The 19565-nt window shown below is 39.1% G+C and overlaps 2 protein-coding genes across 2 annotated transcripts; both read left to right on the top strand.

Annotated features, from left to right (window-relative positions):
• Positions 1-214: 214 nt before the first annotated feature.
• Positions 215-1951, top strand: LOC138313562 (tigger transposable element-derived protein 6-like). Its single transcript, XM_069253957.1, has one exon. It carries the CDS (start codon positions 215-217, stop codon positions 1949-1951), a length of 1737 nt encoding a protein of 578 aa, XP_069110058.1.
• A 923-nt stretch (positions 1952-2874) lies between these two features.
• LOC138314158 (uncharacterized) lies at positions 2875-13623 on the top strand. Its single transcript, XM_069254333.1, has 5 exons — positions 2875-3248; positions 9373-9512; positions 11475-11587; positions 12151-12357; positions 12532-13623. Exons 1-5 carry the CDS (start codon positions 3064-3066, stop codon positions 12958-12960), a joined length of 1074 nt encoding a protein of 357 aa, XP_069110434.1. The 5' UTR covers positions 2875-3063; the 3' UTR covers positions 12961-13623.
• The last annotated feature ends 5942 nt before the right edge of the window (positions 13624-19565 follow it).

Below are 19565 nucleotides of genomic sequence, written 5' to 3'. Positions count from 1 at the left end.
ATATCATAATAAAGGAACATCAGGATCCAAAACACATCCCACAATGCAGATAAAAACGACAATCTTACTTATTTCTGGTGTCGTTACCATACGGTGAGTAGATCTACTTCAAATATTTGAAATCATTCTAAGACTAAGACACGGTAAAACTGTTAATGGTTTTTGGTAGAACTATATAATATAAACCATTTAATGATTTTCATTGCAGGTCAATATGCCACGAAAATCGAAAAATATCTATATGCGTTACACAGCAGAGGCACTAGAATCAGCGGTTTCGGCAGTGCGCAATGGACACCTTAGTCTTAGGAAGGCTTCTAAGAAGTATGCAGTCCCGAAAACTACATTGATTGACCATGTTTCTGGGCGGATCGAGTGCGGAGCTAGGCCCGGGAGGAAACCGTACTTGGCTCCCAAAATAGAGGAAGCCCTGGTATCAAAAGTCATCAGCGCAGCTGACAAAGGCTTCGGAATTTCTAAATCCCAGCTGATATTAAAAACGGCCCGTCTATGCCAATCTGCTCAGATTCCGCTGCAGAAAAATGTACCAGGGGATGACTGGTGGCGAGGTTTGAAACGAAGGCACCCTGAATTAGTACTCCGTAAACCAGAGAGGCTGTCAACATCTCGAGTCAGAATGTTAAACAAACCCGTCATTGACAGCTTCTTTGCTGATCTAAATAAAGTTGTCACTGGGCTGAATTTACAAAACAAACCGCATCTTGTTTGGAATGCTGACGAAACAGGCAAGCAATTTGAGCATTCACCAAGTAATGTCTGTACCAAGAAAGGGACCAGGACTTTACAAAGCAGAACAAGCAATTCAAGGGAAAATGTGACCATTCTAGCCTGTATCAATGCCACCGGCAAAGCTATGCCACCACTATGTGTTGCCAAAGGAAAAACCCGAAAATGTTTACAGACTTTTAATACTGTAGACGCCCCTGAGGGTACTCTATGGACTTATCAAAACAAAGCATGGATGTGCGATATCCTTGGTGATGAGTGGTTCACTAATGTTTTCCTAAAGAACTGTGGTCCTGAACGACCCCAATTGTTGATAATGGACTCCCATTCTTCACATGAAGTTCTTTCTCTATTGGAAAAAGCTAAACAGGAAAACATCCACATTATGGCATTACCCCCTCACTGTACACATGTTTTACAACCACTGGACAGAACGGTATTTGGTCCCTTCAACAAAGCCTACAATCGGCTTTGTTCAGAATTCCTTGCTGCAAATCCAAACCATGTGGTTAATAAGGCATCTTGGCCTCGCCTGTTTAACGGGGCATGGACAGCAGCAATGACAACTGCTAATATAACGAAGGGCTTCAAAGTCTGTGGTTTGTATCCAGTGGATGGTTCCCAGATCCCTACTTCAGCTTTCCTCCCGTCGTCGGTGTACGATACACCATTGTCTAATCAAAGCCAACTCGAAGATGGATGCTCCGCTGACACATCATTGAACAGTTCCCCTGCTGAAAGTACCGCGCTACCTCCTCCACCTTTTGTGACTCGAACAGTAGTACCTGGCTCGGCTATAGCATCACAAGAAGCAATATCTCAGACTCCCGACTTTCCACCACAGGTTTCTGGAATAGATCCCATCTCGGCTTCGTCGCCGATAGCTTCTCCTTGTGTTGAAGGACTCAATATCCCCGTCTCGGACATTGAACCTTTGTTACAGGCACTAACAACCGGTACAGTTTCTGTACTTGAAACGGATGAAAAGGAAAACTTAAACTTTGGGGATACAGTGTATGATGACATTGAGAACCTTTTCAGGTTGCCAACGCCGGTGAAGAAAACTTCCGCAAAAAAGTCTGTTACAAGCCATCGTTTATTAACAAGTAACGAGGTTATACAGGAAAAACAAAAAGCAAAAGAATTAAAAGAAGAGAAAATGAAAGCAAAGGAAGAAAGACAACACAAACGAAAACCTGAGTAAAGCCGTAAAAGAAGAGAAAAAAGCAAACAAAAAACGACGTCTAAAGAAAGAAAATGTTCTGGACAAAACTTGTTTTATTTGCTTAGGAGAATACACGGTTGGCTGCAGAGAGCTAGACTGGGCAAAGTGCGATTCTTGTAGTAAGTGGATGCACTTGGAATGTATTCCTACTTCCCATGAAGTAACTGTCCCGTTCCAATGTCACCTGTGTGGTTAAACATTGTCGATTAAATACATGTACATTATATAGCGTTAGTATTCAAAATGAATTTTTTCACAAATATTTAAGTTATTTAGAAAAATTAAATGATTTTCGGACGATCTATTCATTTTTTTTTAACAAGATATTATACAGTGGTACGAAAGTAAAGTGTGGTCTAAGTTAAAAAGACTTATCATTCCAGATGATTTGTGAGATTTTAGCTTAAGTTAAAAAGATTTCAACTTAAGTTAAAAAAGGTTTTTTGCATTATCTCTTGTTTTCAGTTAAGCAGAGATTTAAATAGTATAATTATATTTAAATCTCTGAGTTCAGTAAATAAAAATCTTTTTGACTTAAAAGCAGAAAAAAAGTTATAATGCAATTAAATTTTCCTTATTCAACTTAAGCTGAAAAAATCCAGTTGTAGATAAGTAAATTATTTTTATAATGGGTAGTCTAGTCTGAACAGCCTTATTGCCAAAAAAACACCAAACGGCTTACCATAGAGTAGTTTGATGCGAAGGAGGCCCCAATGGGATTTGTAGTGGTTGATTATATCATTTATCCCGGGGTAGAGCCTAGCTATAGCGTTTAAATGAAAATAGATTACGTAAAACTAAGATTTCTAACTGAAACGTATAGGCCTACAGTATTTTTTTTCATTATTTCTGAACACTGTCATGTTTCAATATTCACCTTTAATGGACCTCGCCCAAGCCGGAAGTCCTTGTACACACTGGAAAAACCCAAACAACAATACCGATGGACAGAAATCGACATATTGCGACATGTTTGTGTAACTAGATTTTTGTGGATGGTGGAAAGTAACACTACAATCATATAACAGTAACAACCGTACGCGTTCGCGATTTAAAAGAAGAAAGGACTCGATCGAGCTTCTCCAACAAAAATGGCTACCGAGGCAGTGGAACCCAGCGGTCTGCCGCCGTACACTGCGATGTTATGGTCGCAGTTTCAAGCTTGTCCACCACTTTTGTACAACCAGTTCGAATCAACAGTTCGCCCCGGTGATGTGTCTCATCATTCCAACAAAGTTTTCGACATGTCAGGCGCTCTGATCAGTCACAAACTCAGGTTGGTGCCGTCACACGAACCACAGGGCCATGTATAGTCTCTATATGACAAAATAGCCAAAAATACATATAAATAAACATTTATATGTATTTCTGGCTATTTTTCACATAGAGACTATACATGGCCATGTGCACGAACCGACAAAAAATGTATCTGATATTTTGAAATAAATAACCATTATCTTATAAGTTATGATTCTGATTGTATCTTATTTCATTAAGATTTGAGTTGATTATTAGCCCTATTCTATAATTAAATTTGTTTTTTTTTTTTATATAAATAACGACAGGATTAGACGACTCTCTATAATTCAAACAAAGGGAGATAATTAATCTTGTTTAAGGGGAGATAATCTTACATCAGGATCTGTGCCATAGTATAGTGAGAAGTGATATGACAAGGTTCTGACTCTTTGAACCAAGGCTTCTTAAAATTCTCATAGTGACTGTTGATCGAAATGTTGGTAAAATCAGGAAATTTAAGCATTATTAGTTATTCTCAATATATATATATCTTTTGGGTTTTGAATTTAAAGTGAACAGTCGGGCAAGAATAGCTAAAGTCGGTAAAAATGGTGTGAATGTATCCAGTATAATTTCTTATGAAATAGAAAAATAAAATCTCTCATCAAAAATTGTCTGCGTACGAAGAAATTAATTTAAAGTATAGGAATCCTAAAATGTCCTCCCGGCTGACTATGTCCGTGGTTACATTTCCACGCAGCCTCGCTTTCAATGCTTTCAACTTTTCTTTATTTCAATGGTCAGAACTGGGAAACGTAGGCAGAACTTGACCGTCGTATTAATATGGGAGAACTTTTGGAAGGCCAATGAACGCATTTAGACTGGTTTTCTTTACCCGACTATTCACTTTAAAGTCGGAGACAAAAAAGATGCCATTCTTCGTAGAACTAAAATGTCTACGAAAAAGAATGTCCGTTCATTTTTAGCTCACCTGGCCCGAAGGGCCGGTGAGCTTATGTCATGGCGCGGCGTCCGTCGTCCGTCCGTCCGTCCGTCCGTCCGTCCGTCCGTCGTCCGTCCGTCCGTCAACATTTCCTTTAAATCACTACTAGTCATAGAGTTCTGCATGGATTGTAACCAAATTTGGCCACAAACATCCTTGGGGGAGGGTGAACAGAACTTGTATAAATTTTGGCACTGACCCCCCGGGGGCAGGAGGGGCGGGGCCCAATAGGGGAAATAGAGGTAAATCCTATAAATCGCTACTTGTCCTAGAGTTCTGCTGGATTGTAACCAAATTTGGCCATAAACATCCATGGGGGAGGGGAAACAGAACTTGTATAAATTTTGGCTCTGGTCCCCCGGGCAGGAAGGGCGGGCCCAATAGGGGAAATTAAATCCTATAAATCGCTAACTGCATGGATTGTAACCAAATTTGGCCATAAACATCATGGGGGAGGGGAATAGAACTTGTATAAATTTTGGCTCTGGTCCCCGGGGGCAGGAGGGGCGGGCCCAATAGGGGAAATAGAGGTAAATCTATAAATCACTATAGTCAAGAGTTTTGCATGGATTGTAACCAAATTTGGTCAAACATCCATGGGGAAGGGGAACAGAACTTGTATAAATTTTGGCTCTGGTCCCCCGGGCAGGAGGGGCGGGGCCAATAGGGGAAATAGGAGGTAAATCCTATAAATCGCTACTTGTCCTAGAGTTCTGCATGTATTGTAACCAAATTTGGCCAGAAACATCAAGAGGGAAGGGAACAGAACTTGTATAAATTTTGGCTCTGACCCCCCGGGGGCAGGAGGGGCGGGGCCCAATAGGGGAAATAGAGGTAAATCCTATAAATCACTACTAGTCATAGAGTTCTGCATGGATTGTAACCAAATTTGGCCACAAACATCCATGGGGGAAGGGGAACAGAACTTGTATAAATTTTGGCTCTGGTCCCCCCGGGCAGGAGGGGCGGGGCCCAATAGGGGAAATAGAGGTACATCCTATAAATCGCTACTTGTCCTAGAGTTCTGCATGGATTGTAACCAAATTTGACCAGAAACATCCTTAGGGGAAGGGGAACAGAACTTGTATAAATTTTGGCTCTAACCCCCTGGGGGCAGGAGGGTCGGGGCCCAATATGGGAAATAGAGGTAAATCCTATAAATTGCTACTTGTCCTAGAGTTCTGCATGGATTGTAACCAAATTTGGCCAGAAACATCCTTACGGGAAGGGGAACAGAACTTGTATAAATTTTGGCTCTGGTCCCCCGGGGGCAGGAGGGGCGGGGCCTAATAGGGGAAATAGAGGTCAATCCTTTAAATCGCTACTTGTCATAGAGTTCTACATGAAATGTAACCAAATTTGGCCACAAACATCCTTTGGGGAAGGGGAACAGAACTTGTATAAATTTTGGCTCTGGTCCCCTGGGGGCTGGAGGGGTGGGGCCCAATAGGGGAAATAGAGGTAAATCCTTTTAATCGCTACTAGTCATAGAGTTTTGCATGGAATGTAACCAAATTTGGCCAGTATCCTTTTAAGAATAAGAACTGAGTTTGTATAAATTTTGGCTCTGGTCCTAGGGGGCAGGAGGGGCGGGGGCCCAATAGGGGAAATAGAGGTAAATCCTATAAATCGCTACTTGTCCTAGAGTTCTGCATGGATTGTGACCAAATTTGGCCACAAACATCCTTTGGGGAAGGGGAACAGAACTTGTATAAATTTTGGCACTGACTCCCCCGGGGGCAGGAGGGGTGGGGCTTAATAGGGGAAATAGAGGTAAATCCTATAAATCGCTACTTGTCCTAGAGTTCTGCATGGATTGTAACCAAATTTGGCCACAAACATCCATGGGGGAAGGGGAACAGAACTTGTATAAATTTTGGCTCTGGTCCCCCCGGGCAGGAGGGGCGGGGCCCAATAGGGGAAATAGAGGTACATCCTATAAATTGCTACTTGTCCTAGAGTTCTGCATGTATTGTAACCAAATTTGGCCATAAACATCCTTGGGGGAAGGGAACAGAACTTGTATAAATTTTGGCTCTGATCCCCCGGGGGCAGGAGGGGCGGGGCCCAATAGGGGAAATAGAGGTAAATCCTATAAACCGCTACTTGTCCTAGAGTTCTGCATGGATTGTAACCAAATTTGGCCAGAAACACCCTTGGGGGAAGGGAAACAGAACTTGTATAAATTTTGGCTCTGACCCCCCGGGGGCAGGAGGGGCGGGGCCCAATACGGGAAATAAAGGTAAATCCTATAAATCACTACTTGTCCTAGAGTTCTGCATGGATTGTAACCAAATTTGACCAGAAACATCCTTACGGGAAGGGGAACAGATCTTGTATAAATTTTGGCTCTGACCCCCCGGGGGCAGGAGGGGTGGGGCCCAATAGGGGAAATAGAGGTAAATCCTATAAATCGCTACTTGTCCTAGAGTTCTGCATGGATTGTAACCAAATTTGGCCACAAACATCCTTACGGGAAGGGGAACAGAACTTGTATAAATTTTGGCTCTGGTCCCCTGGGGGCTAGAGGGGTGGGGCCCAATAGGGGAAATAGAGGTAAATCCTTTTAATCGCTACTAGTCATAGAGTTTTGCATGGAATGTAACCAAATTTGGCCAGTATCCTTTTAAGAATAAGAACTGAGTTTGTATAAATTTTGGCTCTGGTCCTAGGGGGCAGGAGGGGCGGGGGCCCAATAGGGGAAATAGAGGTAAATCCTATAAATCGCTACTTGTCCTAGAGTTCTGCATGGATTGTGACCAAATTTGGCCACAAACATCCTTTGGGGAAGGGGAACAGAACTTGTATAAATTTTGGCACTGACCCCCCCGGGGGCAGGAGGGGTGGGGCTTAATAGGGGAAATAGAGGTAAATCCTATAAATCGCTACTTGTCCTAGAGTTCTGCATGGATTGTAACCAAATTTGGCAACAAACATCCATGGGGGAAGGGGAACAGAACTTGTATAAATTTTGGCTCTGGTCCCCCCGGGCAGGAGGGGCGGGGCCCAATAGGGGAAATAGAGGTACATCCTATAAATCGCTACTTGTCCTAGAGTTCTGCATGTATTGTAACCAAATTTGGCCATAAACATCCTTGGGGGAAGGGAACAGAACTTGTATAAATTTTGGCTCTGATCCCCCGGGGGCAGGAGGGGCGGGGCCCAATAGGGGAAATAGAGGTAAATCCTATAAACCGCTACTTGTCCTAGAGTTCTGCATGGATTGTAACCAAATTTGGCCAGAAACACCCTTGGGGGAAGGGAAACAGAACTTGTATAAATTTTGGCTCTGACCCCCCGGGGGCAGGAGGGGCGGGGCCCAATACGGGAAATAAAGGTAAATCCTATAAATCACTACTTGTCCTAGAGTTCTGCATGGATTGTAACCAAATTTGACCAGAAACATCCTTACGGGAAGGGGAACAGATCTTGTATAAATTTTGGCTCTGACCCCCCGGGGGCAGGAGGGGTGGGGCCCAATAGGGGAAATAGAGGTAAATCCTATAAATCGCTACTTGTCCTAGAGTTCTGCATGGATTGTAACCAAATTTGGCCACAAACATCCTTAAGGGAAGGGGAACAGAACTTCTATAAATTTTGGCTCTGACCCCCCAGGGGCAGGAGGGGCGGGGCCCAATAGGGGAAATAGAGGTAAATCCTATAAATCACTACTTGTCCTAGAGTTCTGCATGGATTGTAACCAAATTTGGCCAGAAACATCCTTGGTGGAAGGGGAACAGAACTTTTTTTTGGCTCTGGTCCCCCGGGGGCAGGAAGGGCGGGGCCCAATAGGGGAAATAGAGGTAATTTCTTTGAATCGCTACTAGTCATAGAGTTCTACATGAATTGTAACCAAATTTGGCCAGAAACATTCTTTGGGGAAGGGGAACAGAACTTGTATAAATTTTGGCTCTGACCACCCGGGGGCAGGAGGGGCGGGGCCCAATAGGGGAAATAGAGGTAAATCCTTTAAATCGCTATTAGCCCTAGAGTTTTGCTTGGATTGTGACCATATTTGGCCATAAATATTCTTGGGGGAAGGGGAACAGAACTTGTATAAATTTTGGCTCTGACTAGCTCTGACCCCCTGGGGGCAGGAGGGTTGGGGCCCAATAGGGGATTTAGAGGTTAATATTAAAATTCCTTCAGAAAAGAAACAATGAACCTGTATTCACATCATTACTTGGCATAACAAACCAGGTGAGCGATACAGGCCCTCTGGGCCTCTTGTTTGCCTATGACTTCATACATGTAATTAAACCCCAAAGATATACATGTATAGATTGACAATAATACTTATTTGATTTGAATTAATGATTAATGAATGATTTAGTGAAGTACAAGCTAATACACATAAATTTTTATTGCTTTTACTGACATTTTCAATAAAATAAATTATATTGTGGCACATTGATATCATAGCCAATGATCACAGCTTTTAAAATTTTCTATGAATTTTCTTCGTGAAAACATTATTATAATACTTGACGTTCAATTCTTTCAGTCTAACCTCAAACTTTCAACCAATAGAAATGTCAGTATAACTTGTAAAATTCAGTTATTATACAAATTGGTAGTATGCAAAAATATCAAAAATTAAATTAAATATTAATATCTGTAAAAAGAGTAGTACACAAATTAAATGTCACTCATAATCAGCTGGGGAGTATGCTTCTTTGGGTCAGTCAGTAGAGCTGTAGAATTTCACATTGTGGATCTGGGTTCGATTCCTGGTCAGGGGAGTACAGTTCTGGTCGACTGGATTGACAGCAACCAGGTATCGAAGCTCAATAGGGGGGTTTCAAGATCCCAAAAAGACGTGGGTAAAGTACAATTTACCGTAGATTAGTCCCACCTTCCGGTGATTATGACGTCGAGAAACTCACGTTAAATGATGGCATAATAATCACTAGGTGGTGGGACTAATCAATGGTAAATTGTACTTTACCCACGTCGTTTTGGGATCTCGAAACCCCCGTATTAGTAGATTACGGTAATATGATTTTAGGCAAAGCCTATCTGAGAGCGCAGCAGTTAATCCATTGTTTAAACTGTTACTAAATAGAAATATGCCAGGTAAATAAAGTATTTCTAACGGCAAAAGAGTTATCTCCCCTGACCCATTTATATGTCAAAAAATTAATGTTTGGTATTGTAGTGAGCTGACAGTCAAAAGCGTAGAAGAACTACATCGTCTGACCAATGATCTGCTCAATATGCCAATCCTGTTTCATATAAAGGTGGAACACCAGCGCACCGACCACTATGTGGCAGTCAGGGTTCGCAAGATGTGGAAAAGTATGTGATATAATTATTACAAATATATGTATATCAAATAGCAATATACGATTCATAAAATTTATAATACAAGGACTCAACCGGTCAGGATTAACAATACATAAAATATAGATGCCAATATTGACCACCGTTTGAAGACAAATATTCATGGTAGCTGTAGTCACAGAGTGTAGGCACGGTCTAGATCTGCAGACAAATATTCATGGTAGCTGTAGTCACAGAGGGTAGGCATGGTCTGCAGACAAATATTCATGGTAGCTGTAGTCACAGAGTGTAGGCACGGTCTGCAGACAAATATTCATGGTAGCTGTAGTCGCAGAGTGTAGGCACGGTCTGCAGACAAATATTCATGGTAGCTGTAGTCACAGAGGGTAGGCACGGTGTGCAGACAAATATTCATGGTAGCCCTAGTCACAGAGGGTAGGCATGGTCTGCGGACAAATATTCATGGTAGCTCTTGTTACAGAGGTTCGGTACGGTCTGCAGACAATTATTCATGGTAACCCTAGTCACAGAGGGTAGTCATGGTCTGCGGACAAATATTCATGGTAGCTCTTGTTAAAGAGGGTCGGTACGGTCTGCAGACAAATATTCATGGTAGCCCTAGTCACAGAGGGTAGGCATGGTCTGCGGACAAATATTCATGGTAGCTCTAGTTAAAGAGGGTAGGCATGGTCTGCAGACAAATATTCATGGTAGCCCTAGTCACAGAGGGTCGGTACGGTCTGCTTGTAGCTGCATGTGGAATAGGTACATCATACTCGAGATGGGCTGTTTTTAGCCCAACATCATCAGATGGTGGGCTATTCAAATCGCTTTTTGTCCGTGGTCCGTCCGTCCGTCCTTCCGTCCATTAACAATTCTTGTTACCGCTATTTCTCAGAAAGTACTGGAGAGATCTTTCTCAAATTTCATATATAGGTTCCCCTAGGGCCCTAGTTGTGCATATTGCATTTTGGGACAAATCTGTCAACAAAATGGCCGCCAGGCAGCCATCTTGGATTTTGATAGTTAAAGTTTGTTACCGCTATTACTCAGAAAGTACTGAAGGGGTCTGTCTCAAATTTCGTGTGCTGGTTCCCCTAGGTTCCTGGTTATGCATATTGCACTTTTATACCGATCATTGAAGAAGATGGTCGACAGGACCCCATCTTGGATTTTGACAATTGAAGTTTGATACCGCTATTTCTCAAGTACTGAAGGAATCTGTCTCAAATTGCATTTGCAGATTCCCCTAGGGGTCTAGTTGTGCATTGTATTTTGAGAGCGATCGATGAACAAGATGGCCGATAGGCTGCCATCTTAGATTTTGATAGTTGAAGCTTGTTACCACTATTGCTCAGAAAGTACTCAAAGGATCTTTCTCAAATTTCATATGTAGTAATATGTACAGCTGTAGGAAAAGTTTGAAAAGCAGAGAAAAGATCCCTCTTTTGTTTGTCAAACATAGATCATTCTTTGGTGGGCGCCAAGATCCCTCTGGGATCTCTTGTTTTCATCTGACAACCATTTTATGACCTGGGACCTCGTCTTCTTCCAGTGGCTCTAGTGTATATCAAGTTTTTATTACTATCTCACGTGTGATTCTACTTGGTATCAAATGACCACCAGTTCATAAGTCGTCTCAGCAGAGTAATGATACTAGATTATCTCCCCCTAGATTGAAAATTAGGAATCTAACATACCAGTACATGTCAAAGAGACAAAAAGTATTATCATATTATTTATTTTGGTGGTGATTTTAATATTCTAGATTAGTAGACAAGTGGTAAATCTACGTATATATATATACTTAGCCTAGTAAATCTACTACAGATGGAATTGCAGAATTAAAATTGAGATATTTATGTGTATTTTAAAATGTGGCATTTTAATTCATACTTTTTGGGGCAGCACCGCTTCCGCTAATACAATCAGTTCGTTCTCTGTCTAATTCAGCTTCCGCTTGTTTTTCATGTACAGATGAATTTGCTGTATTGGTCAACACAAGACATCCTCGGATAAGGGAACTTATGACTCACAAGCTAACACAGGCCATGCAGTACATGCAGGAAGGGAAGAACTTTTGTCTGAAGGTAAGAGGATATTATTTTCATCAGCTACTTTATTTAGGAATTCTGTTTTCCGTTAATTTTCAGATGGAAGTGCATGTCGTTATATATAATATAACCTTGAAAAAACAGATTTTTTCACCAAAGTAAAAAATAATTGTATATTAAGATCATTGATATCGGTGGACTACAATGAAGCTTCACCATTTAATCCACTCTTGGGTAGCCAAATACAATCCGTCTCTTTCTATACATTTTCAAATGTACTACTACATCTGTAGCTTCTGGTTTGTTTATCTTATAATAATTCCTAATGCTAACAATGATAGGGTCATTTATAAACATAAGGATGTTGGGAAAAAAAACCTTGCCTAGTTCCTGTATCCCAGATAAAGATACTGGTGGAAGTTAACGTTAGATGTCATAACCACTTTATTTCTTCTTGTTTAGGAGCTTTTCATCTGTACATGTTATACACATAGAGCTACCTGTAATTAGTGTATCGAGACTTGTTATAGTATACTCCTCCTACATCCATATAACACTGTTGGTTTACCACTTTGATTGGAGCCTCTTATACTTTACAGCTGGATTTCGGACCAAGCATGAAGCAGTGGTATAGTGGAATTGTCGACAGCCAGGTCTTGTTTTGTGACAGTCGCTCTAACGATGACAATGGTCACATGACAGTTTGGGTGACCAATTACTCGACACCATTAGAATGCTGTACTTCCCTGCTGTGTATCTGTTGCTGCTTTCCATTGTGGCTTGTATGTGGAGGGCCCTGCTATGTGGTGAGTTGAAGCATCGTGGTGTAGATTCCAAGGACTCTGAAGATTGAGGCCTGTAGAAACACATTCTGCTTTGTTTATCGAAATGGTCAAAATATTTCAAATGTGGGTAACAATTTTATATTGTTCAATTACCATTTGAACAAATGAAAACGGGAATGTTTTTTTTAATTGTAGACTCACAGGAAAATAAAGTGCATTGATGAAGAACAAGAGTTCAGTGACCTCCCTGTAACATTCCTGTCCGGAGTGACTCGAACTGTCACTATCCAGACCCCAGCTCCTCAAGCCCCACCGTACCCACAAGGTCAGCCGATGCAACTATATCCTCCACAAAGGCCAATGGCACAGCAAGGTTATCCTCAGCAAGGTCATCCTCAGCAAGGTCATCCTCAAGGTTATCCTCAGCAAGGTCATCCTCAAGGTTATCCTCAGCAAGGTCATCCCCAAGTTTATCCTCAGCAAGGTCATCCCCAAGGTTATCCTCAGCAAGGTCATCCCCAAGGTCATCCTCAGCAAGGTCATCCCCAAGGTCATCCTCAAGGTGTATATTCATCAGAAGATCCTCCAAAGTATCCTGGGCCCCCGCCACAGTATTCAGCTTGATGTGCCTGTCATATGATCAACCATCATCGACAGATCCTTAAATGGGACCCAATAACTGTAAACCCTACCAATCTGGACCCTTTTAGCTGTGGACAGTTAAGATATTGTTAGTGCTATATAAAAAAGTGGTTGTGGCAAAGTTTACCAGAGTACTTTTATACAGCTTTATTGGTTAAAGTTTTTAACACACTGACACATGCAGTAAATCAGTTTTGTCCATGTGTAAACCTTGACCCAAATTGAATGATGTCATGTTCCCGGTGAAATTTACCGTGGCCACCAAATTGAATGATGTCATGATCCCGGTGAAATTTACCGTAGCCAGTCTTTTGAAACGGTAAAACGTATCCATGACTTTATAATACATGTATTGTATAAGACTAACTAAGGAGAATATTTTTAGTGGTGGTGGGCAATTTGAAGTGCTTTTTCTTCCAACGTGTATATATCTGTTCATGTTTATATGTGCAATAGGACTCCAAAATATTCAAAGATTCAAAGATTCAAAAGATTGGAACTGCTGTTTGTGTTCAATATTATTTGTATAAGATACATGTATGTATAAGTGAGGGGACAGACATATAGTGTTACCGATGTAGTTAGTTCTGCCTGTTTTGTCTTGTCCTGTCCAGTTGTGTCCCAGTCCTGATGTCTCAGCTGTCGATCCCATCTACTAACTATTGAGCAAGCAGATACACATGTACAAGTATTAAAAACATGAAAAACATAATTTTGTGTTGGTCAAAACTCTTTTTATTCAACAACTGCAATGTCCCACTAAACAGCCTCTGTACTTCAGCTTCCTTTTTGTTTAAAACCATTTTTCAATCTGTTTAAATGTTATATACGGTAATATAAGTAATTTATATATAAATGTATAGTAATTAATCAATATATCTCAAATTTATTCAGTTACTAATTCATATCGCGCCGATTAGGGTTATTATATTTTATTTAAAATTGAATAAATTGGGCCTAATATCTCAGGCAGTAATGTACAAGCTTCCAAGAGTCCGTTTTTCGTTGCATATGTCTACCAGCGGCTTGGAATTTAGTTGTGACGAACTTTATGTGCATATCTTGCAATGTTTTTGCAACACATTGTTTGCGTTGTTTGAAAGTTGTGTCCGACTGTACTTTCGTTTGAACTTGAAGCGATAACAATATCATGAATGTCTTACTGTCTTTCTGTGTCACACAAGCGTCTGTCTCTTTCGTAACAATCAGTAGTTGGACACAAAGTCTGTTTTGCCGGCCATTGATCAATTAATAACCTGTTTACACATCTTTCAGAACATCGTACCTTCGTCATGTCTTGGCCACAACATTCGTTCAGCCATGTCGAAGCGTTTGCTTCCCTGTTGATGTATTGGCTTCAGTCCCTTTTTTCACATGAATCCAGAGTCAAAACTGCCATTGTTCTCTGTTTGTTTTGACTTTTTAAAGCCAAAACAAGTCAGGGGGATTTGCCCCGGCCTTTTTGCCGCCATATTGCTACTGATATATGAGGTAGGGTCATCAAGACGCTTTACAGCAGGCAGTGATTATGCTTTTTTTAAGCGCTTTTCTTACACAGATTAGATATGTGTAACTATTAAAAGAACCGAACACATAAAATAAATCCGGAAATATTAAGGAATTTTTTACTCGCCGTTTGGCGATACATTGTTAATTTTAACTCGCCTTTGGGAATATTTACTCGCATATGCGAGTAAATTTCTCTCAACTTTGAGGCCTGTTTAGTGCTTTGAAGTGCTTTTTCTTCCAAACGTGTATATATCTGTTCATGTTTATATGTGCAATAGGACTCCAAAAATATTCAAAGATTCAAAGATTCAAAAGATTGGAACTGCTGTTTGTGTTCAATATTATTTGTATAAGATACATGTATGTATAAGTGAGGGGACAGACATATAGTGTTACCGATGTAGTTAGTTCTGCCTGTTTTGTCTTGTCCTGTCCAGTTGTGTCCCAGTCCTGATGTCTCAGCTGTCGAGTCCCATCCTAACTTTATATATTGAGATTGGGCCATTTATATCTTACAGACATCTTTTGTTTGAGCTATTGAACAACAATTTATGTAATCATATAACATATATAGAAATTAGTTTTTTTGTTTGATTGATTTTTTTCGAAAAAATGATATATTAAGTTGAGATTGCCATAAAATATTTGATATAAAACATTTGATTGTTCAAATGTCTCCATTAACTTATACTGCTGTCTTTGTATGTTGTGCCAGAGTTTTATTTTTCTATGTTATATTTTGGATGTCCACATATTTTTGTATTGTCCATTGTTCTTGCCTTTCTAATATTAGTCTTTAGATATCTTGTGACTGCTGTACTAGTGTATTGAAGAATTGAGTAAGGCCTATTAGTTAACTTAAGTAAGTTTTAAAATACTTTTATTAGCCATTTCATTGTCTACAAGAAATAGAGGTAATCGGTAACAGAACAATGATCACATGTATGACTACTCCTACACGTGTATGAGGTCTTATTCCACCTGATTGCATTGATTGGATATGTCACACGACACAATGTTAAAAAGTATCTCGTCGTGTTAACTGACCTGTGTACCTGTGTACATTGTCTTAATGATTGAGTTTTACTTGTTAAGGTTATTTACATTGCACAGAGACCATATTTATTTGATACAGTATACATATCTCCTGTGTATTGAAGACTAATCACTGTTATCTGTATTTTCCTGCTATGATAAGTCACAGGTTTACGACGCGCAAAAAAAATAAGATAAAATAAAAAAAATTGCAAGAAATTTTTTTTTTTTTTTTTTGCACGTCGTAAAATTGTGGATAGATATATGTTTACGATGTTGATATTTATTGTTTACCTATAGCAAAACCTATAGCTTGTGATGGTGAGTGAGTTATTACATTTCCTCATCATGTGGTGCTTAAAATCAGTTATTGTTATTGTCCTGAAAAGGTTTCTATTGAGATTTATTTTAAAGGACCATTTGTATGGTTTAATTGGTCCCTTTTGGCATCCAAGAGTGTCTGATTTTCAGGGCTGCGGTGGTCGAGTGGTTAAGATGTCTCGACATATTACCACAGGCCCTCCACCTCTGGGTCGTGAGTTCGAATCCCACGTGGGACAGTTGCCAGGTACTAAAGGCTGGTCGGTGGTTTTTCTATAGGTACTCCGGCTTTTCTCCACCAAAAAACCTGGCACGTCCTAATTACATGACTCTGGCTGTTAATAGGAAGTTTAACTTATAAACCCAAAACCTCTAATTTTCAAACCTGTTATTTAGTGATTAAATTGTTATAATTCAAATATCGAGTGCATTTTTGATACAATTGGTATGATAATTATTAACTTACAACATGAATGTTTCAATGGAAAGTCTGCCTACTGTATGAGAACAGGCCTACTGTATGAGAAAAGTTAAATGTTTATGTAATGTGAAGGAACTGGCTGTCCTAAACTTCCAAATGACTACTGCTCGCTGCCTCAGTGCAGGTAGAGAGAAACCAAATCCATTTCAACCAATTGTTTCAGAAGCATCAGATTTAGGAAGGGAAACCAAGGCAATGGTAACAATATGGTAATTATGCTGAGTAAATGGAGTTCCTGTATACAATGTATTATAGTTGCCATGGTTATTTCAATTACTTTTACACTCCTTTATACTCTATCAGATGGTTGTTTACATACATTGTGTTTTTTATTTTGATTGTTTTCAGTTATTGTCACGCAATATTTATTAATGCACATGTTCATTTATATAATTACATAAACTTTTTTTATTGTTTATAATTTGTGAATCAAAGGTTGAGGGCTAGCAATATATTCTGAATGCATTTTCTGTACGGATTTTCAAAAGTTAAATGGGTGATTTTTTTTTCTTTTTCAATTTTTACTGGGATTCATAAAAAATATATAATACAGGTTATATCATAACCATTGTAGAATGTATTCTTTTTTTAAAAATATTTTACATTGCATACATTTGTATGTAGCTTGTTTAAAATGTTGTGATGATTGCGGGAATACTACTTAAATTACAAAAGTAAATGTAGATATGGTTGTTCAGTCATTAGATTGATAATTATTTTGCATTTATTTTTAAAAACAAATAGTATATATATGTACATGACTATACATGGAGTTACTAAATAGATGTGAGAGGCCACTTAAACACAATTATTTGTATACATGTACATGCTTCCAAGAAATATAAGACGCACAGAACTGTACATAATATTGATATTTTTCAATAAACATGGTTCATAAAACTGTTTGTTGGTCATCTGTTCCATACGTGTGGCAGTACCAGCCATACACCTATGAATTTTATACATTTTCCAGAAAATGTTTCTACTACATTAAAATTACTACAGAGTTTTCAGGCAAAAAAAATGTCTGTTTAGGGTTACCCGATCGACCAAAAAAAAAATATTCCCGACCTACCGACCCTATTTTTTTCCCCCAGTGTAATCATAAACAGACATATATCTTTATTGAATTGTGACATAAAATCACGGTGATTAACTCATTAGGCATGAAAATGTGGAAATAAGTTGGTTTGATAAATTTACAGTATGAGTATTTCTCTGTCATATCAAGGACGTCTCACTTATAAATCCTTGGTCATATGCTCTACTAAACTTTGTGGGACTAGATCTCGATGACTTAAATTTCCTAGAAAGAGATATCCATACACTATTGTAACCCTACATACAATCGGTATGTTATTGTTTCCAGCAGGCTTATGACCTTTTCGTGGCAACTTTCACGATTTTGAGCTAGTCAAATGTTGTACAATGTACAGGATCTCAGGCCATTTTCAAGGTGTTTATAACCACAGGGATCTGTCACGAATTTCTCTAACAGTATACATATTATAGTATCTGATACTATAATATATATGTATATATATACACACTGTTGGTTGAAAAATTTCGTGCCAGGTCCCTGTGTCTATAAATTGGTTAACAGTATCAAGATCATGGATGAAACCACAGGGACCTGGCACGAAAATTTTTAACCAATAGTATACATATACATATTATATGTATACTTTTAGTTTAAAATAAATCGTGCCAGGTCCCTGTGGATGCAACAAAGAAATTGTACACCTTGGACATAAAAAAGAAAAGATGAATTCTTTACGCAGAGATTTAGATGTATATGACTACTATACATGTATATTATATATAGCATGAGGAGTACAATGTACATTTTACGTGCATATTCTTCAAATAAACCAATGGAACACAGCACTTCACATCACAAAGATCTTAAAAAATAATAGTACGACATTACTGAATAATATTATTAGCTTCATGATAATCGAGAAAATATGTAGACCAGTTCTGAATATGTATTTTGTTAGGCTTGTTCGCAAAAAAAAAAAAAAAAAAAAAAATAGTAAGATAAGAAAATAAGGTATGGTACATAAGAATATAAATATTAACTTTCAAATAAATGAAAAGATTTTCCAGTCATTTTATTCTATACAAAAATAATTTCCATTCATTCCAAGTCAGTGCCCTGTTTTTTATGTGGGAACATGATTAGTTTACCTTAATTCATTGTTTTAAGATGCTCCATTTCCGACAGAGCAAAAACGATACCCATCATTTGAACATACATGTACATGTACATGTATATGTGTCTAATTAGCACAGAAATACATATAAAATCATTCATATTGCTGTTGGTAATGTTTTGCAATCAGTACTTAATTCCATATACATCCGTACATAAAGGGCATACATAGTAACATGGACATTTTTCGGGACGCAACTTAATATCATTTTAATATTGTTTTTATCTTGAAGTAAAATTAGAAGCTCAGACTTGTCAATGATGGTAAACGAGTAAAGCACAGACATAGGTATAGACTATCTATGTCTCTCTGTAAGGTAAGTAGCTTTTGTAACTGAAGAAAAATAATAATTCATCTGTTTCTGTTTTGATAGAGAAAAAGTACCATTCGTCAGCAGTGGGCTACCCCTACTATATATTAGTTCATATAGTAGGGGTAGGTTATTATATTTTTTATCAAACCAGAAGCAGACGCCTGTGTATGTATATAAAAAAATCACCACTGTTCTAATTTTGTGTATAGTTTTGCATAGTTATCAACTAAATATCGTGACCCCCATTTAACCATTGGAGTAAAATGGTTACTACATTGTAACAAGTTCCCGTCAGCTTCTGGGGGGCGAACCCCCTTCCGGGGCTTCGCCCCTGGACCCTGAGCAGGGGGGCTATCGCCCCCTGTACCCCCAGGCATGCAGGCCTATCCAAACCTAGCTACGCCGCTGGTGGAGCATCTTTAAATTAAAATAGGAATGTAAAATGTAAAACGATATCATGATCGATAATTTTGTTACGCAAGTTATTATTTAGCTTATTACCATTAATGCAATCAATCAAGCATTTCTAATTTGAACCTATATTTTTTGTAACCTAGTGGTACAGTGAAGGATTTGTAAGTGAGTATATACGTCCTTGGGTACATTTAAAAAGAACCCGTGGCTGGCCCCATAATAAGGGAATCCGGATCGATGATTGTTAAACCGGACATGACGTGTAACCTGATCATGAATTCTATATATATATCGTTCG

This window comes from Argopecten irradians, chromosome 2 (genome assembly GCF_041381155.1).
Source record: "Argopecten irradians isolate NY chromosome 2, Ai_NY, whole genome shotgun sequence".
Classification (NCBI taxonomy): domain Eukaryota; kingdom Metazoa; phylum Mollusca; class Bivalvia; order Pectinida; family Pectinidae; genus Argopecten; species Argopecten irradians.
The sequence above is the reverse complement of the archived record's forward strand: the minus strand, read 5'-3'. Positions and strand labels throughout refer to the sequence as shown.